This window comes from Ursus americanus, chromosome 25 (assembly GCF_024610735.1).
Source record: "Ursus americanus isolate L20-20 chromosome 25, mUrsAme1.1.p, whole genome shotgun sequence".
Taxonomy (NCBI): domain Eukaryota; kingdom Metazoa; phylum Chordata; class Mammalia; order Carnivora; family Ursidae; genus Ursus; species Ursus americanus.
This window is the reverse complement of record NC_142151.1, coordinates 15,182,998-15,206,574: the sequence shown is the minus strand read 5'-3', so window position 1 is coordinate 15,206,574 and position 23,577 is coordinate 15,182,998. Positions and strand designations below refer to the sequence as shown.

Here is a 23,577-nt window from a genome sequence, read left to right as displayed (position 1 = left end):
GGCTGCAAACTACTGAAAAATAACACATTTTCTCTTTTCCCTCTTTTCTGGAAACAGGCATAAATGTGACTGTGAATGCTACCTTTATCTATTCGGATAGTGTGATTTATAAATCCAATGACTGCCGGAGTAGCACCTGTGAAGGCCTCGACCTACTCAGGGCCATTTCTGTAAGTAAATGCTTTCGTAGGTAGAGCTCACACGTCTTTGCACAGCAATTCGCAGTGTGCAACTTGAGCACCTGTCCGTGAGCCTCTCGTGTGTCACCTCTAGTCACATAGCTGCGTGTTTTGGAGAGAGGGTAATCTGACTTCAGCCCCGTATGTTTCCCAAGTGATGAGGGCCTTCTGGGAATCCAGGAAAGTGGGGAGAACCTTCTATGTCCCATTCGTACACTTTCCATGTTACGGAGGGGAATACTTTTGTTTTAAATTGTCTTCAAAACTTTTTAAAAATTTGAATGTTGGCATGAACCGGTTTTCTTTTGTGTCCCTCAAGAAGTACCTGAGGTATTCCAAAGCCCTACACCAGAGATCTCTGTTTCAAGTTGTCACCCTCTATGGGGCCACGGGTTACTGGCTTCAGGGCTGAATCTGAAACCTGAATTTTAGAGCAGTAACTGTAATGTTAAAGAGTAGAAATGGGAAGAGAGAGCTCCTTGCCTACTTCCTCCTCCCCACTCCCAACCCCAGCCGGGACTTTATGGAGTGAAAGAATGTTCCAAGCTCTGTAGGGGCAGGCAGATGTGCAAGAAGCCTTTTTACCACAGAAACCCAAGAAAAGGCTCTCCTAGAAGCAGAATTGTAGGCGTAGAACCACGGTTCGAAAGCTTTAATCAGTAACATTGCCCTGATGAGCCAATCTTGCGAGGGCCAGGAATGAGCCAATCTTGCGAGGGCCAGGAATGAGCCAGGGGAGTTTGACAGACTTCACTTTATGTTGCCGGGAGTGTGTACTTCGTCCCTCTACAGACAGAGGTGTACCCTGGTTTTCTAAAGCCGGGGGTGGGAGGTTCCTAATCACGTTTCTTTCGAGAAATAGTACGAGACACCATCTGTAATCACCGGGCTGGCCACGACATTGCACTTTGTTCTCCTTAGCCCCGTTTGGTAGCTCCCCTTAAAACTGCAGCTTGCCCTCTTCCCCCAAAGCACCTCCAAGTCTAGTCTGCCCACAATCTGGCCCGCAGATACTGCTCGTGTTACAGTCTGTCAGTCCTTCTTCCCCGACTCTGCATCCGCCTCTTGACAAAGAATCCGAGTTCGCCTTCAGCAGAATGTCCTTCCCTCCACCCACAACAGCATCACTTTCTCAGACTTCTTCACCCCGTGGTGCCCCCTGCCCAGCCCAAGGCACCATGTGATGCTCTTTTCTTGAGAGGCCCACTTTCAAACTTTCCGGGACCCTGGCCACTTCTTTCCTGTCCATTTATTCATTGTTTTCATTTTATTTTTTAAAAAATTTTTAAAGCTTCTATTTGTTTACGTGAGAGAGAGAGAGTGAGTGAGAGAGAGAGAGAGAGAGAGAGAGAGAGAGAGAAGGAGCAGGGGAAGGGGAAGAAGCAGATTCCCCACTGAGCAGGGAGCCTAAGGCAGGGTGCCATCCCAGAACTCCAGGATCATGACCTGAGCCAAAGGCAGACCCTTCGGTGCCCCCATTGTTCTCATTTTAGAGATTCATTTTTCTTTTCTTTCTTCCTTTTCCCCCCCCTGCAGAACAACAAACGAATGGGCTGTGTCCTCATGGGGCCCTCGTGTACATACTCCACCTTCCAGATGTAGTAAGTAATTTGGTCTGTTGTTGCTTTCGTGCTATGGGAAGTTGAAGTCAGGCCATGACATCACTATGTAAGTGATTTATCACATAGCAGTCCAGTCGAGGCAGCACAGTCAGAGGTGTTGGGGCCCTCGTATTTTGCTACTTCTCCATAAGTGTCATTTTCTTACCCAGGTAGCTCGACCTTTGCTTACCGTGGGGTGAATGACCATAGCTGTTCAGGTCCAGTTACTAACATCTGAGCCTGAGAGGCAGCATGGGTTAGGTAAAAAGTTAGAGTCCTGGCAGAGGACAGAGAAGACAATGAACTCAGATAATTTGAGGAGTTTAATAAAGGAAATCTTCACTAAAGTATGAGCAGAGTGTATGGAAACACACAGGAAAGGTACAGCACCCCGGGCATTAGTAGGGCTCCATTCTATTCTTTAGGTCTCAACAATAAGCAAAGTAGCAAGGTACTTATGTCACAGCACTGAGGATTATGTAATTAATATAGGAAAGTGCCTTTCACGGTGCCCTTATCAGCTTAGAAAAAAAAGTTTCCATAATATTTCACAATAAAAATATTTCTCTGCCTTTGGGAAAATGACCGTCATCTCTTCTATTCATTTCACTCGGTGTAATTCTCTATCACCAGAAAACATTTTGTTCTGTCAGATCACACCTTCCCCAAATCAAAATCACTCTTCCACGCCTTTCTTTCATCTGTTCAGTCTTCCCCTGAATCAAGGATCACCTTTGTCTACACAGAGAAAACTACTCTGCCCTTGCAATAGATTTTGGAAGGTAACATTAAAATTTTGACATTTCTGTTGGAAAGTCTGCTTCTGACACTGCCTCCCAGCTGTACAAACACACTCAGGTGTTCACACCTACTACGTGCCACCAACACTCCACAGAAGCACTTTCTCAGCTCATCTTCTAAACCAAAATACAGGCAAATTCGGACTCTTCCTCTTTCTTGCACTCATTCCCTGTTGTCCTCTTATCTGACCACTTACGGATTTGCTGTAGAATGTGCTCGGAAGGAAAGGAGGAGGGGAAAATTGATTCACTATTGGTGAGGACCTTCCATGTGCAAAGAAGCATTTTGGTTTTGCTGGAGTAGAGAGCATTAACTAAAACACAGCCTCTGCCCAGTGAAATAGAGAAGGTGACAAGAGCCAATCAGTCCAAGGGGACCAGTACAAGGCCGAGTATAACACGCTGCATCGAAGAAACACGAGCTGCTGTTGGGGGAGACAGAAGGAAAGAGCCCCCGCTGGTTGGGAGGGTGAAGCTCAAGGGGGGAAGGAGGACGTCATGCCGGTGATGGCGTATGAGCGGCGTATTGAAGAACAGGTGAAATGTTAATGGCTAGAGATGAGGGCTTCGGCATCCCAGCCAGGCAGAGGGAGAAGTGTGTATAAAAGCAAAGAAGCAGAGAGGTGTAGAAATTTTGTGAAGGTCTGTATTAACTGGAGTGCAGGAGATGAGTAGGGGAATAATAGGGAGAAAACCGGAAACATGAAGTAGGGCTGTATCTGGGAGGTCATGAGTTCCAGGTGAGGGAAATGTATTTCATTAGATTTGTATAGGAAACGATTAAGATTGTGCAGGGAAGTGCTGTAAGAAGCAGCTCAACTTTGGGAAGAATGAGTGTCAACAGTATCCAGGATAGACTGGAGCCCATAGGAGACACAAACAGGGAAAGTCATCGGGGATTAGGAGGGCTGAACTAGCATGCAAGCAGGTAACATGGAAAGGAAGGATGGCTTTAAAGATATTTAAGGGTAGAATCAATAGCATTTGATAACTGGATGTTGGCATGAGGGATGGAAAGTAGAGCCCCCCCCCAAAAAAAAAACACTAAAAAGAGAAATAAGGGTAAGGAGCATTTTTGAGAAATAAAAATAAAAGATACTTTTGACCATGAGCATGGGAAGTCTGAGATGCAAGCAGGACACCTAGTGAAACCCTTCAGTGCGGGGCTCAAGATGGAAGGGGGAGGTATTGCTTTGCTTCCATTATCAAGTGCACGTTGAGGGCCTACCTATGACCCCAAAGGACTGGAGATAGGGAGGTGAACAAGCAGGCCATGATCCCTGCCTTCATGGAGCTTGTGGTCCAGTGGAGGAGACAGATATCAAACACATACCCACTTCATGTATCAGTAAAAAGTACTCGTGGATAAAGAGATATTGAATCCAGAACCTGACGGATGAGTAAGAGTCAGCCAGGCAAAGAGGCAAAAATGCCAGCATTTCTGGCATATGTCAAGGCCCCAGTGGAGAATAAAGTTGATACGTTTAAGGAACCACAGGAACCATTATATCCTCCAGTCCTGTCCATGTGCAGCAAATGTTGAGAAATCGTTCTTTTTGATGGCTGAGTAATATTCCATTGTATATATGGACCACATCTTCTTAACCCAGTCATCTGTTGAAGGGCATCTTGGCTCCTTCCACAATTTCGCTATTGTGGACAATGTTGCTATGAACATTGGGGTGCATATGGCCCTTCTCTTCACTACATCTGTGTCTTTGGGGTAAATACCCAGTAGTGCAATTGCTGGGTCATAGGGTAGCTCAATTTTTAACTTTTTAAGGGACCTCCACACTGTTTTCCAAAGTGGCTGTACCAACTTGCATTCGGGACTGGAGGAGATAATGCTAAGCAAAATAAGTCAAGCAGAGAAAGACAATTATCATATGGTTTCACTCATTTATGGAACATAAGAAGTAGGAAGATCAGTAAGAGAAGAAAGGGAAGAAGAAAGGGGGGGTAAACAGAAGGGGGAATGAACCACGAGAGACTATGGACTTTGGGAAACAAACTGAGGGCTTCAGAGGGGAGGAGGGTGGAGGACTGGGATAGGCTGGTGATGGGTAATAAGGAGGGCACGTATTGCATGGTGCACTGGGTGTTATACGCAAGTAATGAATCATGGAACTTTACATCAAAAACCAGTGATGTACTGTATGGTGACTAACATAATATAATAAAAAAATTATTATATAAAATAAATAAATAAATAAATAAATAAATAAATAAATAAATAGAAATAAAAAAAAGGAACCACAGGAAGATCCTGCTAAATGGGGAAGGAAAATAGTAAAATCGTAAGGTGATGTGTATCTCAAAATAGTCCATACAAGGGCCAGAAGTAAGGCAACGCGAGGAGGGACAAGTATGGAGGACACCTTTTGGGCTTTACAACATCTGTGGTAGCTGCGGTGGCCATCCTCGGTTTCCTTAGCCTTCTCCCCAAAGGCACATGTCCCAGCCTAGGTGTTAGGACGACTCATTTTAGAATAAATCGAAGTAACCAAACCACCACATGAAAATACCCAGAGTATCTCTCTTAAAACATAACATATGCTCGATAGATATAGTTTTAAAATTTACCCATGTGGGAGGGACACCTATTTAAGAAAACCTGCTTGAACGACCCTATTTCATTCTTACCATTTATTACTAACCACAGGCTGAAACAGGTTAAAGAAGAATCGTATTTGTGCTACGTAAATTAATCCTGACATCGATTTCTTTCTCACCTCTTGGCATAGCCTTGACGCAGCTTTGAACTATCCCATGATTTCAGCTGGGAGTTTTGGCTTGTCATGTGACTACAAAGAGACTTTAACCAGGTTGATGTCTCCAGCTAGGAAGCTGATGTACTTCTTGGTTAACTTTTGGAAGGTCAATGATTTGCCATTCAAAGGTTTTTCCTGGAACAGTGCATATGTTTTCAAGAATGGCAGCGAGACTGAGGACTGTTTCTGGTAAGCAGGACCGTTACTATGCTCCTGGCCCTTGCCATTTATTATCAGACACACCTTCCAACTGTAAAAGCACTGGGAATGGGCACCAGCCCACTTTCTTACGTACATGAAAGCAAAGGAGCCAAAGGAAACATAGCATAAATGTAATCAGCATGTATAATATTTGCAACACTCTGGTTTTCAAAATACTTTCACCGTACTTTTATTGATTCCCTACAGTAAATCCTCTAAAGAAAAGAGAACAGTGCTCTGATCTCCATTTTGCAGATAAGGAAAATGAAAACCAGTGGTTACTGCATTCACATTACTGTGCAAGATAGATACAATACCACAGGTTATGCATTCTCCCAATACCGACCACTAGTTAGAAATAGTTTTTCTCACAGTTTTTCAGAGGAATAAGTGGGACAGGAGGAGAACGGGACATTGGGCACTATGGCTAAAATAAAATTACAAGGTTCACACAACTCCAGCAGAGGTGGCAAAAAGAAGCTTCTGGTTGGGTTACCATCTGCACCACCAGGATGCTGCTTGGTTCTGCAGTCTCTCTCCACCCAAGTATGCAAAAGACTAAGGGTACCACTGGGAACACACATCTAGGAAATGGCAAGAATCAACCCGAAGGCCTTGTCCTAGAAACTTTGGGGTGAACTTAGAACCCACAAAAGTCCATTTCACTGGGAGGATAAATGATTGCTATCAACTCTGAATTTTTGTACTACAGACTCAAAGGTTTCAACTTATCTGTGATAATGGGGTTTATAGAGCAGAGCAGCCTTCCTCCTGCAAATAGCAGGAAGCCATTATGAGGGACCTGTCAAATGTCTGCCATTTGTATAGATATATGAAGATTCCCTAAAATTCTCCTATACTTTTACTAAACTAGATCTCCTCAATCCAGACCATTGCTATCATAGTGTGTATCATCTGTTGTGCTGAAATAGTGGAAATGAACTTTAGATGAATAAGTTCCAGGAGAGATCTGTAAACAATGAGCAAACAACATGGAAGGCCATGAAGAAACTAAGCTGGTTTCGTAGAGTTTCTCTTTTATCTGCTCTAGGTACCTCAATGCTCTGGAGGCTGGAGTGTCCTATTTTTCTCAGGAACTTAGCTTCAAGGAAATGTTGAGGGGAAATGACCAGTTTCAATATATCTTAACCAGCCAGAACAGGAAAAGCAATGGTAAGGAGACATGGAGATAATTTTTTTGCCAACTTCTTCCTCACAACTACCATATTTTTATGAGTTGTTTTGACAGATCTACCACCACAGAGCGGTCATCATTACCTCCATATATTTTGTTCATTTGGGGAGATCTAGAGTTGCATGCAACTCCATCATATTGTTCCTCCTATTGATTAAAACCTTATCTTATGAGAGAAAGGAGAAAGGTAATTAAACATAATGTGAAAGTAATGATGAAAGCCTAGCCTTGATAAACCAAAATTATATCATGCCCCACCATCGATAAACTGCTTTTTAAGTTGATCTCAGTGCAATCTGTTATTGGATTTGTGACTAATCCTCACACATTCTGAACCCTGGTCCCATGATGACGAACAGGATATGTTTATTGACATCTGGCCTCAAATAAAATTACAAGGTTAGCACATCATCTCACTTTCCTCAGTCCCTGTATCTCACAGGCCCAGTGATCTCCCAGTTACAGGTCAAGTATGGGAAGAAATCATCCTTACTAGGTTATGAGGTAATTTGTTTCACTTTCCAAGAATTCTCTTTACAAATAAGAACATATCAGGAGCAAAGGAATCAACTGTGGACCTTTCCTATAAGGGAAGGTGCTTGCTTGGCAGGAATTCCTAGTATGACTCAAATCGTCATCTGCTGTCATTATTAAGCATTTGCCATATTAAGAACCTTCCATGTAGAAAACATTGCGAAGACGTGGGGGAGAAGGAAGTATAAATGTCCCTTAAAAGAAGTAGTCATGTCCCTAAGGTGTTTACGATTCAATCAGACAACATAGTGTGTAAAAAGATCCAGTAAAGTGTCCCCCAACTCCTCTTTCTCATGGTCATGCATTTGGGAAATCTGGGGGCAAAGAGAGTCAAGCTCACAGAATCAGATTGGACTCTGGCACTATAATCCCTAAGACGGAGCTCTGCGTTAAGAAGCTACAAACAAGGCCCAAGGAAGCTTGCTTAGGAACACTACAGAAATTCTCGCGTTTACTTGACTGTATCTTTTTCAACCACTTTTTCACAATTGGTGAGGTGCACTTCCCTTGTCAATGAAAATAGCTTTTGTAACTACTCCGACCTGGTAAAATGAAATAAACACTGAACCGGATTCATAAGCTTGAAAATTAGAGCTCAGCCATCGACTTGTTTTTAACTCTTTGACATCTTGGCTTCCAGTCTCCTTAAATCAATAAAATTAAGGGAATGGACCAGAGGATTCTCTTTAAGATCCCATACAGCTCTACTCTGACTCTACGCCTGTAAACAAAACAAAAAAGCGGAAGACAGAGTAATTGAAGAATTAAAACATAAATGTAGCATGGACATACTGGGTTCAAATCCCACCTGTCTGTCTGTAGACCATTGTGTATTTCTCTCCTTGTCTTGTTCTCTCTCCTCCAGTGATTGTTATATGTGGTACACCAAGTGTCATCGGCAACCTCAAGGGGGACCGGGCAGTGGCTGAAGACATTGTGATTATCCTAGTGGATCTATTCAAGTAGGTACAGTATTTGAAAGAACTCTCCTCTTTTCAGAAAGGAAAGACTTCCAGGATTTCCAGAAGACGCATTCTCTTTTCTCTTGCTTCACACCGACTCGCATGGAGTTCAGTATGATAATATTTTAATCAATGTTTTATTCTTTCATCACACCCTCATTTTTATTTAATTAATTGTAGCCTTAGCAGACATGCATACCTTTGACATCACTGTAATGTCTAAAACAGAAGTGTTATGACCCATTAAACCCACATGTCCCTTTATCTACAGGGACCCTGGTCTCCAGCCTGATTTTAGGTATTTTTCTAGGCAGTGATAAATCAACGAATAACCCAACAGCATTATTTTTGAGAATGTGGACCATATCTGTGCCTTCTATTGCTAATGGTCTTTGATCCTAGATGACTTTTCCTTTGCCACCTTTAGTAAGAAGAAAGTTCTAGTTAAATGACTTTGCTTTTTTGCCCTCTGTGGTACAGTCACAGTGGTGATTTTATCCTCTGTAATTCTCTGGAACTAAGGAGAGAAAATTCTGGAGAATACAAACTCCTTCCTTCCTTCCTTCCTTCCTTCCTTCCTTCCTTCCTTCCTTCCTTCCTTCCTTCCTTCCTTCCCCTTCCTTCCTTCCTTCCTCCCTCCCTTCCTCCCTCCCTTCCTCTTTCTTTCTTTCTTTCTTTCTTTCTTTCTTTCTTTCTTTCTTTCTTTCTTCTTTCTTTCTTTCTTTCTTTCTTTCTTTCTTCTTTCTTTCTTTCTTTCTCTTTCTTTCTTTCTTATATTTCGATTTTTATTTTTTAATTAGAGTATAATTAACAGTGTTATATTTTACCACTCATCTTCTAATATGTTTGGAGACCCCACAAACCATGCCTAGATAGTATCTGAGTCAGAGTAAGCTTATAGAAGGTGTCGCTGGTGCACCTGTGCCCCTTGCCCCATTAACTCGATCATATGACCTCACTTATCTGACTACATTATTAATCATTACCTGTCTGTACTCAGACTGGATACTGTTACTGCACTGGTATCTCCCATATTTGCCTAGTCATTTCACCCACACTATATGTACTTATCACAGTGTTAAGAGGAATGAAGCATAGGAACTGCGGGCCTATTTGACTACTAGTTGTTCATGAAGATAATCTAATCACTCAACTTGGCCTTTTAGCTGCAAAATACAGGAGAGGAGACAAAGTTATCAATATTTCATTTCTACAACCACATTAACAGCTGCTTTCAATAGTTGCTTTGCCCTCTGGAAGGAGTCCTCAATGTAGCCAGGTTGGTGTAATCTTACTTTTAGCAAATCCTCAACCAACTGCCAAAGTGTTGGCATTCCTTTGTCACTGTTCTCAAAGGACACCTGGCTATGTTTGGGGAAGATCGTTAGATTCCTTTGAAAGTTGACATTAACTGGGTTTCAAATTCTGTTTCTGATACTTCGGTTCATTTGACGGTTGTTGTTGTTGTTTTTACTGCTGATTAATTTCGTTTATTTCTTGGGTTTCCCGAATCACACCTTCTCAGTTCAACAGTTTTTCAAAAAGCTATTCATCTGGGGTTCATTTGACTCTTGGGTATTACTTAGAATCTTGAGATTAAAACTTCTCTTTTTTAAAATGAGAATAAAGATGCCCACTTCATTGGAGTGCTTTTAGGATTAGATGTGATCATATGAACAAAATATTCAACCCAGTCTTCAGGGCATAGATGTGTTCACCTACTGTTTGACCAGTAAATGACGGTTATCCTAGTTATAGCAGTTCAAACATGTTAGATTCATTGCACATTAAAACACAAATGATTTGGAAGGTTAGAAACCCTATGACTTGCAGCTCAATCTTAGACGGTATTGAGGGTCCACAATGGGCCAACTATTGCCTAGGGTTGAGGATACACAATCAATACATTGACATTAGGTCAAGGAGCTTACAGTGTTAGAAAAAAATGTTTATTAGTCTTTTCATCCCTATGTTTCCCCATAAATTTAAATCATAAAATTTCTCTGTATCCTAGCCCAATGTATCTAAACTATTACAAGCAAATAAAGAAAAGAAAGTTTCCACGTATAAACCGAAGGTCAGTAAGCCTTGAAAGCGAGCACTAGCTCACATGTCCAGAGCCCAAAAATACCTCCCTCAAAGAAGTCTCTGTGTTCTGATCTTCCTTTCCACTTGTGTATGTGAACCACAGCCCTCTTACTCAACTCAGCATATTATACGACAATAAACCTGACAGTAGAAAGTTTTCCAGGTTACTGGAAAAAAAGATGTTTTCAACTATTTCAAGGCTGATGCTATAGTGTGTGGGAATTGTAGAAAATCCGTATGGTTTTTGGAAGAATCTAATTTTCACAAGCAACTTGTGCTTTTTATTACAGTAACCACTACTTCATGGAAAATGTCACAGCCCCTGACTATATGAAAAATGTCCTTGTCCTGACATTGCCTCCTGAGAATTCCACCTCCATTAGCTCTTTCTCCAAGGGTTTATCACAGGTAAGTTTCATGAGTATGTACTATTCTTTTCTTTGTCAAAGGTAAGATATTATTCTTCTATGTAGGACCCAAATCGTAAAGTAGCAATTTTTTACCCCCCCTCCGCAATAAATGTTAATTGAGACCAACTATGGGCAAGATCACTGATATTAAAGCTCTTACTATAGGTCACCTTGCCAGGCTCTAGACCAACACAACAATGCACACTCTATTACATTGGAACGGAAGTGACAATATGGGGAGACAGGAAGAAGCCCCGCTAATTTAGGGAGGGTAGAAACTAAACAAAAAAAAACAAACAAAAAAAAGAGGACCTAAAAATACCCTAAAGCAACTTTCTGCTGTCACAGATATCAAAATTCTACCTTTAGAGATACATATTCCTAGGTTAAGACATTGTCCCCTATTATAATTAAGTTGACCATTTTTTAAATTTGTCCAGGAGAGTCTTAGCTTCTCATCTGGTTTAGCATTTATCCCAGAAAAAAAGAACCTCTAACTGGACATTAAATCCTGGCCACTTGATTATAATGCAAGGGCCCCTTGACCCTAATACCACCTTGGGCTTTGTCAGTCACTGCACCTTAGTGTGACTAAATGTATCAGATGTATTCTGCCCTCAGAGTCAGTTGAGAGCAGGTTTGGACTGGGAAGGGGAGGGAAGGAGCAGTCCGAACACCCTGAACAACCTTGGGATGGCAAGCACAGGCCAGGCCCAAAGAGCTATAAGGGAAGTTGGGTACCTTGGGGAGTATCACAGTTTTTTTCCTGGACTAGCAGTTCTAAACCTTCTGTTTTACAACCCTGCTAAAATTAGGAGCTGTAACCACTTTTGGGGTTGGGTCTTTACTGGATTCTTTTGGTTTCGTGAAATGACAATTTCAGCAAAAGACACTGAAACCAATGAGGGGCATTTTCTTTTTTCTTTTTATATTTCTAGCAAATATACTTCTGGTTGTAATATTGAGATATCACTTGCCCAGCTGCTAGGCTCTGACAAAAGTGTGATTCTTCACAGGTGGGCTGTCTAAAATGCCCAAGCTGACGAAATTTACTTGGTCTCGGGGGGCATAAGACTTTAAATCCATAGCCCAACTCTGTGAAGACCACCATGCAACTGTCCAGAACCATCTTCAAAGCAAGTTCAATGGTTATCATCCAGTCAACGCTCTTCCTGCCCCATTCAGGGTGCTGAGGAGCAGAGAGTTGTTTTTACTGTTGTTCTCTTTTACTCTTGTGAAAACATTACACTACAAGCAAACATTTTTTTCTATATAAAATCTCACAAGAATTATGACAATGCTGCATGCTGTTCTTCCTGGTTGAAATGATAGATTTCGCCATCATGGGAAGAAAGTGTAATTGCTTTTAGTTACTTCCCTAAAGACAGTGTTCCAGGTTTATTGATTGCCAAGGAAAGGCAGAATTTTGACACAGGGCTAATAAAAGAGCCCTGGCTCAAGGACATATTTTCCAAAAGACTTCTTTAATACCATCCCTACAATTCCCCTGATATCCCTTTACCTTTCCAGTTACTCTGCTGACCCCAAGAATGTTTTGCTCCAGGCTCAGACCAGAATCTCTTTTGGGGAACTCATTTTAAGATTTTTCTTTCTCACCCAGGCAAAAAATAACTTTGCTCTTGCCTACTTGAATGGAATCTTGCTCTTTGGACACATGCTGAAGATATTTCTTGAAAATGGAGAAGATATTACTACCCTCAAATTTGCTCAGGCCTTCCGGAACCTCACTTTTGAAGGTACTGGTTTTCTAAGAGCAAACAACAACAGCAACAAAACTTAACTAACAATTTCTACAGAAAGCTGAAGAAATTCAGGCTTTGTGTTGGGGAGCAAGGAGGGGGGTTGGCAGTAGATAGATCAACAGCTAAGTATCTTTGAACTTATCTGGAGGCAAACGCCATTGCATACATTTGAGGGTTGCTATTATCGATATCTGGACCCCAGTTTATGCTTCAGGGTTTCAGAATCTTTCGATACCTAAGAAAGAGCATATGGGCTTGGACTTTGTCCTTAGGAACAAGCTCATCACAAGGCGTTTTGGGCAGTGTTGTCCTGACTGTACTTGGAGACTAGCAAGAAGAAAAATCTCTGCAATTTGATTTGGGTCCTTCCATATCTGCTTTCTATCCTTTAGGGATCTGGGACCCTGTGTTACCACACAAAGTACCAAAACCTCTTTTGACAGTATTATCCCAAAGTTCCCAACACATGTTCCTGAGTGTGAAGTTTGGTATCTTACTGTAATTTTGATTTGCCTTTTCCTAACCAAGAGCAATATCAAGCACCCTTTCATGTGCTTATAGGACCATTTGTATATATGTTCTTTAGAAAATCTCTCTTCAAGCCTTTGCCCCTTTTTGAATTGTTGATTTTTTTGTCTGGATATTAATAGCTAATCAGATATATGATTTGCAAATATTTTCTCCTATTTTGTGAGTTGCCTTTTTACTCTGTTGATAATGTCTTCATACACAAAGTTTTTAAATTTTCATGAAGTCTGATTTGCCTATTTTTTCATTGACTGCCTGGGCCTTTAGTATCATATCCAAGAAATCACTGCCAAATCCAACGTCTTAAAGCTTTTGCTTTGTGTTTTCTTCCAAGAGTTTTATAGTCGTAGGTTTACATTTAGGTCATGGATGCATTTTGAGCTATATGGATATCCAATTTTTCCAGCACCATTTGTTAAAGACTCTCTTTTCCCCCAGTGAATGGTCTTGTCACAATTAACAAAAATCATCTGACCATATATGTAAGGGTTGATTTCTGGACATCCTATTTTTCTATTTCATTTGTATATATATATCTGACTTCATGCCAGTACCATACTGTTTTGATTACTGTAGCTTTGTAGCAAGTTTTGAAATTAAGAAGTTAGTCCTTCAGCTTTGTTCTTCTTTTTCAAAATTGTCTTGGCTTTTGAGATTCCATATGAATTTTAAGATGGCTTTTCCTATTTCTGCAAAAAAAAATCATTATTTTGACAGGGATTGTATTAAATCTGTAGACTTCTTTGGGTAATAAAGATTTCCTAATGATATTAATTCTTCCAATACATAAACATGGGAGTTTTCCATTTATTTATATCTTCTCCAATTTCCTGCAGAAATGCTTTGTAGTTTTTTTGTACAAGTCTTTCATCTTGGTTAAGTCAATTCTTAAACCTTTTATTCTTTTTGATGCTATTGTAAATGGAATTGTATTCTTTTTTATTGAAATATAGTTGACACACAATGTCACCTATATAACATACGTTAGCTATATAACATATATAACACACAACATCAACTATATAACATAGTGATTCCACAGCCTATGCATGCTCGACACAAGTGTACCTACCATCTGTCACCATAAAACCCCATTACAGTACCATTGACTATGTTCCCTATACCATTGACTATACATTTACTCTATTTCCTCTACCTTTTATCCCCATGACTTATTCATTCCATAAATGGAGACCTGTAACTGCCACTGGAATTGTACTCTTGACATCGTTTTCCAAAGGTTCATTGTTAGTCTGTAGAAATGCAACTGATATTTGAATGTTGACTTTGTATCCTGCCACTTTGCTGAACTCTTTTTTGGTGGACTCTTGAGAATTTTCTACATGTAAGATCATATCAGCTGTGAATTTTAATTCTTCCTTTCCAATTTGGATACCTTTTATTTTTTTTTCCTGCCCAAGTGCTCTGGCTAGGTATTCCAGTACTATGTTTAATCAAAGTGTCAAGAATGGGGATCCTTGCCTTGTTCCTGGTCTTAGAGAAAAAGCTTTTAGTCTTTCACCATTAAGTATGATGTTTGCTATGGGTTATCCATAGATGGATTTTATTATGTTGAGGTAGTTTCCTTCTCTTCCTAGTTTGTGATAAAACACGAAATCATATTGAGTTCTGTAAAAGGCTTTCTCTTCATCAAATTGGTAAGATCATGCATTTTTTCCTTCATTCTTTTAATGTGGTATATTATATTTAACAACTTTTATATGTTAAACTATTCTTGCATTTCAGGAATAAATCTCCCTTGGTCATGGTGAATACTTCTTTTAATATGCTGCTAAATTCTGTTTGCCAGTATTTTGTTGAGGACTTTCATAGAATTAGGGAATGTTTCCTCCTCTTCAGATTTTTTTTTTAAAGCGTGAGAAGAATTAGTGTTAATTATTCTTTAAATGTTTGTAGAGGGGCGCCTGGGTGAGGTAGTCGGTTGAGCGTCCAACTCTTGGTTTCAGCTCAGGTTGTGATCTCAGGGTGGTGAGATCAAGCCCCTTGACAGGCTCCACACTCAGCATGGAGTCTGATAAAGTTTCTCTCTCCCTCTCCCTCTGCCCCTCCTCCCCCATGCTCTCTCTCTCCTTTACTCTAAAATAAATAAATACATCTTTTTAAAAAGCAAATGTTTGTAGAATTGACCAATAAAGCCATTAGATCCAGATTTTCTATTTCTTTATGGTTTAGTCACAGTAAATCTTATGTTTCTAGAAATTTGTCCATTTCATCTAGGTTATCCAATTTGTTTGTATGGAATTGCTCGTAATAATTTTATTTCTGTAGAATTGATTTTAAGGTCCCCACTTTTCATTTTTCATTTTAGTAATTTGATACTTTTTTTTCTTAGTCCACTTAGCTAAAAGTTTGTCAATTTTGTTGATCTTTTTGAAGAATCGATTTTTAGTTTCATTAACTTTTTCTGTTGTTTTTCTATTCCATACTTCATTTACCTCCGCTCTACTCTTTGTAATTTCCTTCCTTCTGCTAGCTTTGGGTTGAGTTTGTTTTTCTTCTAGTTCCTTAAGTTGTAAAGTCAGATTTTTTTTTCTTTGCACTTGTTCTTGTTTTTTAATGTAAATACATCTATAAAATCCCCCCTTAGCACTGCTTTTGCTGTGTCCCATAAGTTTTGGTATCTTATGTTTTCAATTTTATTTGTCTTTAGGTTTTTTAAATTTTTCCCTATGATTCTTCTTTGATCTACTGGTTGCTTAAGAGCATGTATGCTGTTTTATTTCAACAAACTGGTGAATTTTCCAATTTTCCTTCTGTGATTGAATTTTGACATTATGGTCAGAGAAGATATTTTGTATATTATCTGTTTTTTAAAAACTATTTAGACTTACTCTGTGGCCTAACATATGGTCTATTGTGGAAAATGTCTTATGTGCACTTGAGAATAATATGTATTCTGTTGTTGGATAGAATATTCTGTATTTGGCTGTTAGATCTAGTTGATATATTGTTCAAGTCCTCTATTTCCTTACTTATCTTCTGTCTTTTTATTCTCTCCATTATTGAAAGTAGCATATGGAAAAGTTCAACTATTATTGTAGAACTGTCCATTTCTCTGTTCAATTCTATCAATTTTTGCTTCAGATATTTTGGTAGTCTGTTATTAGGTGCATAAATGTTTATAATTGTTATATCTTCTTGGTGTATTCACACTTTTATTAATATATAGTTCCCTTTCTCTCTTGTAAATTTTTTTATTTAAAGTCTATTTTGGGGGTGCCTAGGTGACTCAGTTGGTTAAGTGTCCAACTCTTGATTTCTTCTAAGGTCCCGATCTCATGAGTTGTGAGATTGAGCGCCACAGCAGGCTCCATGCTCAGCAGAGGGTCTGCTTGAAGATTCTTTCCCTCTGTCCCTCCCCCTACTTGCACATGAGCTCTCTCTTTCTAAAATAAATAAGTAAATCTTTAAAAAAAATAAAGTCTATTTTGTCTGATATTAGCATAGGCAATATACTGCTCTCTTTCAGTCACTCTCTTTGTTACTATTTGCATAGAATATCCTTTTCCATCCTTTCTCTTTCAACCTATTTGTGTTTGAATCTAAAGTGAATCTCATATAGATATCATATAGAATCATTTTTTAAAATACAATCTCCTAATCTCTATCCTTGATTGGAGAATTTAATCTATTTTATATTTAAAGTAATTACTGATAGGGGAGATTTACTTTTATCATTTTGCTCGTTGTTGTCTATTGTCTTACAGATTTTTTGGCTCTGATTTGTATGTTTATTGGCTTCTTTTGTGTGTAGTTGATTTATTTTGTAGTGAAATGCTTGAATCCCTGTCTTATTGTTTTGTTTATATTCTTTGACTATTTTCTTTGTAGTCACTGTGGATATATAGTTAACACCCTACGGCTATTACATTCTAATTTGACTTTATACAGTTTAACTTCAATAATATCCAAAAACTCTACTTCTTTAATACTTCTATACCCACCTCTTTGAGACATTGACGCAAATTGATGCAAAATTATTACATCTTTATACGTGTGTGTCCAAAAACATAAACTAATGATATTTTAAACATTAGTCTCTTTTTTTAAAAAAAGATTTTATTTATTTATTTGAGAGAGAGAGAGACCACAAGCAGGGAGAGCAGCAGGCCAGGACCCTGGGATCATGACCTGAACCAAAGGCAGATGCTTAACCAACTGAGCCACCCAGGTGCCCTAAACATTAGTCTCTTAAATTATGTCAAAAACAAAATGTAGAGTTACAAACCAAAGTTACAAAAATGCTAGTTTTTGGACTAGTTTTTATAAACTCATTCATCCCTTAAATCATGTAGAAAACAAAAAGTGGAATTACACACCATTGTTATATTAATGCTAGATGTTATAACTGCCCATGTATTTGTCTTTACTGAGATCTTTATTTCTTCATATGGCTTCAAGTTATTGTCCAGTGTCCTTTCACTTCAACCTACAGGACTACCTTTAGCATTTCTTTTTTTTTTAATAATAATTTTTTATTGTTATGTTAGTCACCATACAGTACATCCTTAGTTTTTGATGTAGTGTTCCATGATTCATTATTTGCATATAACACCCAGTGCACCATGCAATACGTGTCCTCCTTAATACCCATCACTGGCCTATCCCAGTCCCCCACCCCCGTCCCCTCTGAAGCCCTCAGTTTGTTTCCCAGAGTCCATAGTCTCTCATGGTTCATTCCCCCTTCTGTTTATCCCCCTTCATTCTTCCCTTCCTTCTCCTACCAATCTTCCTGCTATTTCTTATGTTCCATAAGTGAGTGAAACTATATGTTGGAGAGGATGTGAAGAAAGGGGATCCCTCTTAGACTGTTGGTGGGAATGCAAGTTGGTACAACCACTTTGGAAAACAGTGTGGAGGCCCCTTAAAAAGTTAAAAATAGAGCTACCCTATGATCCAGCAATTGCACTACTGGGTATTTACCCCAAAGATAGAGACATTGTGAAGGGAAGGGCCATGTGCACCCCAATGTTCATAGCAGCATTATCCACAATAGCTAAATTGTGGAAGGAGCCGAGATGCCCTTCAACAGATGACTGGATTAAGAAGATGTGATCCATATATACAATGGAATATTACTCAGCAATCAGAAAGAACGATTACCCAACATTTGCAGCAACATGGACGGGACTGGAGGAGATAATGCTAAGTGAAATAAGCCAAGCAGAGAAAGACAATTACCTTTAGCATTTCTTGCAGGGCAAGTTCTGGTGGTTACAATCTCTCTCAGCTTTTGTTTATCTTGGAATGTCTTACTTTTCCCCTCACGTTTGACAAACAGATTCACTGGGTAAAGAATTCTTGGATGAAACTGTTTCTTTTGGCATTTTGAGTATATCACCCCACTGCCTTCTGGCCTCTAAAACCTCTAAAACTTCTAATGAGAAGTCTGCTAAAAATCTTATTGAGTATCTCTTGAATATGATGAATCATTTCGGTCTGGCTGCTTTCAAAATTCTGTGTTTTTTAAAATTTTTTACTTAAATTCAATTTAATTAACATATAGTGTATTATTAATTTCAGAGGTGGAATTCAGTGATTCGTCAGTTGCATGTAACACCCAGTGCTCATTATCTCAAGTGCCCTCCTTAATGCCCATCACCCAGTTACCCCATCACTCCTCCCACCTCCCCTCCAGCAACCCTCAGTGTGTTCCTTATAGTTAAGAGTCTCTTATGGTTTGACTCCCTCTCTGTTTTCATCTTATTTTATTTTTCCTTCCCTTTCCCAATGTTCATCTGTTTTGTTTCATAAATTCCACATATGAGTGAAATCATATGGTATTTGTCTTTCTCTGACTGACTTATTTCACTTAACATAATACCCTCTAGTTCCACCCACATTGCTGCAAAATGGCAAGATGTCATTCTTTTTGATATCTGTCTTTTGACAATTTGATTAGAATGTCTCTCAGTGTGAATCTTTTTGAATTCATCCTATTGGAGTTTATTGAATTTCTTGGATATTTATATCCATGTATTTCTTCAAATTTGAGAATTTTTGGCCATTATTTCTTCAGATATTCTCTCTACCCCTCTCTCTCTTTTTCTTCTCTTCTGGGACTTCCGCAGTGCATATGGTGGTCTGTTTAATGGTGTTACACAGGCTCTGCTCACTTCACTTTGTTTTCTGTTCCTCACACTTGATAATTTCCATTGTCCTACCTTCAAGTTCAGTGATTCTTTCTTCTGCTCATATCTGCCTTTGAATCTCCCTAGTGAATTTTTCGTTTCAGCTATTGTATTTTTCGGTTCTAGAATTTCCTCTTGGTTTCCTTTTTAGGTTTTCCATTTCTTTATTGATATTTCCCTTTTGTTCATATATCACTTTTCTGACTTTATCTCTTCCTTTAGTTCTTTGAGCATCTTTAGGACAGCTCTTTTAAAGCCTTTGTCTATTAGATTCACCATCAGGTCTTTTTCAGGGATAGCTTCTGTTGGTTTATTCCTTTTTTCTTTTGATTGGGCAACACTTTCCTGTTTCTTTGTCTGTCTTGTGATATTTTTGTTGAAAACTAGATATTTGAAATCTAATAATTTGAATCTACTAATCCTAGAAACCACATGGTAAATGGGGAATTTTTACTAGTTTAATAAATATTCTCAGCAAAACCTTTTTTTTTTAAAGATTTTATTTATTTATTTGACAGAGAGAGACAGCCAGCGAGAGAGGGAACACAAGCAGGGGGAGTGGGAGAGGAAGAAGCAGGCTCCTAGCAGAGGAGCCTGATGTGGGGCTCGATCCCAGAACGCTGGGATCACGCCCTGAGCCAAAGGCAGACGCTTAAGGACTGCGCCACCCAGGTGCCCCCTCAGCAAAACCTTTTCACTAATAATTAGATTCAGTTGGCTGATTACATTTTCATCCTAACTGCAATGCAAAAAATTTCCCTTCTAACTAAATACCAAATAGCTTCTCTCTTAAAAATATCCATCAGAGATCTCAGGGCCAAGAGCCAATGGATATTCCCTCTGATTAGCCCATTAAGATAATTTTTCAGTAAAATTGAGCAATTAGAACCTATTTTATACCCTCTGTAAGGATCTAACTGGTTTTTCAGTCAAAAAGTCAATAATAACCTCTAACTCTTTTTGATTCTGCCCTAGGGCATGCAGGTCCTGTGACTTTGGACGACTGTGGGGATATTGACAACACTATGGTGCTTCTGTATACTTCTGTGGAAACCAACAAAGTATGTCTGACTTCTTATCAGGAACTTGGGGTGAAGTGACTAGGTGAGGAAGGATAACTACAAGGCGAGTGATAGCAAAGGAATTAGAGAAGTTGTGTTTAAAATCTGCAAGTTATTTATTTCAGATTCACAATTATGACCTATTTAGGACTGTATTCTTTAAGCATTTTGACCCCTACTTTATTCAGAATGTCCACACTCTATTGGCTGTATATAAAACACCCACCCAGAATACATTAATATAAAGACCAGACTATTGATGAGATACTAACGAGAGGATGACAGTCCTCTCCTAAGAATTGTTTATTCATTTTCACAGCTAAAAATTTCAATGAAACATTCACTATTCTCTCCATCTGCACTCATGAAAATCATTAATTGTGCAATCTTTCTGACACATAGAAACAGTCCTATAATGTCATGCTTTTATTCATGTTATTTATCTCTTTTCTCCTCGCCTACATATGGGTTCTTTAAAGAAAGGGAGTGGGTCTTACTTCTCTATGCCTCCAGTGCTTAGCCTCTTATATGGCAAATAGTTGATGGCTGATCAGCATTTAATTTAAAAATGAAACACCTGTCTTATGCCCATCACAAACTATGAAAGCCACTGTTCTGCCAACCAAATGGTCAGTAGAAAGTTTTTCTCTTTAAGATGTTGTGTCCTGACATAACTAGGAATCTAAGAGAAAAAGTTACTCAGTTTTTCATGTGATTTTCCAATATGATCATTATGACATCTTTAAGTCATATATTTAGTGTATATATTACCTCTTTTTCTAAAAAGAGATCTGTAATGAAATGTGGAAAGCTCTATGTCCAGATTGAGAAAGTTAAACCAGAAATATGGGGGCAGCATTTCAGAGAAGTATGCCATAGTTTTCAGTTACTATAAAAACCTTGAATATAAGGCTGTATTTCACATACACTTCATGGGAATACCTTAAAATAAAGTCTCATCAATGCTCCGGTTATTATAGTAACTATATAAAGAGAACTGTACTCCTCTCCAAGTTATTTGTACCTGGGATGATGCTTTTGGAGAGAAGCAAATACATATGGGAAGATCCGACATCAGCCTCATAATTGCTCTTCAATATGAAAAATATTCTGTGCACTTATTCTCTCTGAAGGAAAAGCTAGCTGAATTTTTCAATAAAGACAAAACTAGTTGAATTTTTTAATAATCGAATGCCATCAGTTGTGCTCTATAATACGTATATATAGGGAAACCAGAGATTAATTCTCAAAACACCCCACAGGGATATATATAAGTTATTCTATATCCAGAGGAAGTCTCAATAGAGTGTTAAGGTACTGTCCCCTAATATTAGGATATTTACTACCCTCAGTCTATGCAATTATAGACCATGCACTCAAGTTAAAAGTATATTTCTAAAGATGTAAAACTTTAGTCCAGAAAGTTTTGACGGAACGGTGTTGAATTTAGAAAGATGGTTGTTATCTGCAGCAGTAATATAAGGATAATATATCCTTATATATATCCCACCAGCAGATTGCTTGAAAAAGAAAACTTTTATCTTAGAAACCTAACTAGTATCTTGTGCAAGACAGCACATTAGAGCAAAAGGATGGAAGGGATTTGAAAATTATGTAATTGACAGAATTTAAATGTGAATTATTTCAGAGCCCCTTGACGTGTATCAACAGGGATAATGAAGGGATTTTAGCTGTAGTGCATCTTCTCGAGATACTATCTTCAATAGCAACTTAATATTGTGGAAAACTTTGGTACTTCACTTGTCATGTGACTTGGAGCTAACCATTTAATTTCTTTTGGTTTCTATTTTAACATTTTTGTAATATGAGAGACTCGAACTAGTTCTCTAAAGACCCAAAGAACCTATGTTGGGTAGGAGTTACTGGTATGAGCATGAAGTAGCAAATGATCATAGAGAAACAAAAAGAATTGACCCACCTGGAGCTTCAATCTACTTTCGTGCTGTGAACCTGTAAATGGACGCTAACTAGCTAGCTCCAGGCTGCTCAACGTTACCCGGCTTCACTGAGAATTGTTACTATGACATTCAAATGTCATTGGGCAGGACAATTTCATCAGAAGTCGTTCTAAAATGTCTTTTTCTGTTCATCCTTCTTCTCTTTCATGCCCTGACACAGTACAAGGTTCTCTTAAAGTATGACACCCATGTAAATAAGACTACCCCAGAGGTTGACAACCCCATGTTCATCTGGATGAACCACAGACTTCCTAGTGATATCCCAGGCCAGGGTAAGATATCCTCTAGTGAGTTTGGTTTCCGTACAGTTCTTTTCAGGTAAGGGAAGTACATTCAATGGTTTATGCAATTAGCCTGCATTTTTATGTTTTCATTTGTTTTGTTTGTTGTCTGAATTAGATTTGCCAGGTTGTAAAATGCGGAATTTACTTCCCTGCCTAACGAATGATATTACAGTTCTGATTAAATGCTGAAAATATCCCTATTCTAATTTAGCCGTACCTCTCTTTAATATGTGCCCTACCTACCCACTGACAAAAATTATCCTATAGAAAATTAAGTTTGACAATTGGCAAAGTGAACACAGAGACGTGTATTCTTAATGCCACTTATTCCATTTTATTGCAATGAGCTCAAAGTATACATATTTCAGCAAGGAACACAAGAAGTCATAATATACCTAGGAAGAAACCTAACCCAAGAGGTGAAAGACCTGTACCCTGAAAACTGTAAAACGCTAATGAAAGAAATTGAAGATGACACAAAGAAATGAAAAGACATTCGTGCTCATGTATAGGAAAACAAATATTGCTAAAATTTCCATATTACCCAAAGCAATCTACACATTTAATGCAATCCCTATCAAAATACGAATAGCATTTTTCACAGAGCTAGACCAAACAATCTTAAAATTTGTATGGAACCACAAAAGACCCCCAATATCCAAAGCAATCTTGAAAAAGAAAAGCAGTACTCTCATTGCTTTTTAAAAGTTGATTTCTTTTCATCAGCAGGCTTTTTTTTTTTTAATTATCTCTAGAACCATCTGCGAGCTTCCTAGGTTTAAACCAAGCTTATTTTTGAACTGTATCTCTTTTCTCATGGATCTCTGCAATTCTCTACTTCTTTCTTTTGTAACTTTTTGAATTACGCTTGTTTTTTCTTTTCCCTTAATTATAGCCCTCAGTGACAATGTTAGTTTGTATTTTTAATATATTTAAGAGTTTCGGGGCGCCTGGGTGGCACAGCGGTTGAGCGTCTGCCTTCGGCTCAGGGCGTGATCCCGGTGTGATGGGATCGAGTCCCACGTCAGGCTCCTCTGCTATGAGCCTGCTTCTTCCTCTCCCACTCCCC

At 38.8% G+C, this 23,577-nt stretch overlaps 1 protein-coding gene across 1 annotated transcript in view; it reads left to right on the top strand.

The window, feature by feature from the left end:
• GUCY2C (guanylate cyclase 2C) overlaps positions 1 to 23,577 on the top strand; it is a 70,677-nt gene that overhangs the window by 5,981 nt on the left and 41,119 nt on the right. Inside the window, exons 2-10 of the mRNA XM_045781467.2 lie at positions 58 to 170; positions 1,716 to 1,780; positions 5,325 to 5,540; positions 6,604 to 6,725; positions 8,147 to 8,243; positions 10,622 to 10,739; positions 12,363 to 12,498; positions 20,160 to 20,245; positions 22,385 to 22,496. Coding sequence (XP_045637423.2) covers positions 58 to 170; positions 1,716 to 1,780; positions 5,325 to 5,540; positions 6,604 to 6,725; positions 8,147 to 8,243; positions 10,622 to 10,739; positions 12,363 to 12,498; positions 20,160 to 20,245; positions 22,385 to 22,496 — 1,065 coding nt within the window. The remainder of the gene's footprint in view (positions 1 to 57; positions 171 to 1,715; positions 1,781 to 5,324; positions 5,541 to 6,603; positions 6,726 to 8,146; positions 8,244 to 10,621; positions 10,740 to 12,362; positions 12,499 to 20,159; positions 20,246 to 22,384; positions 22,497 to 23,577) is intronic.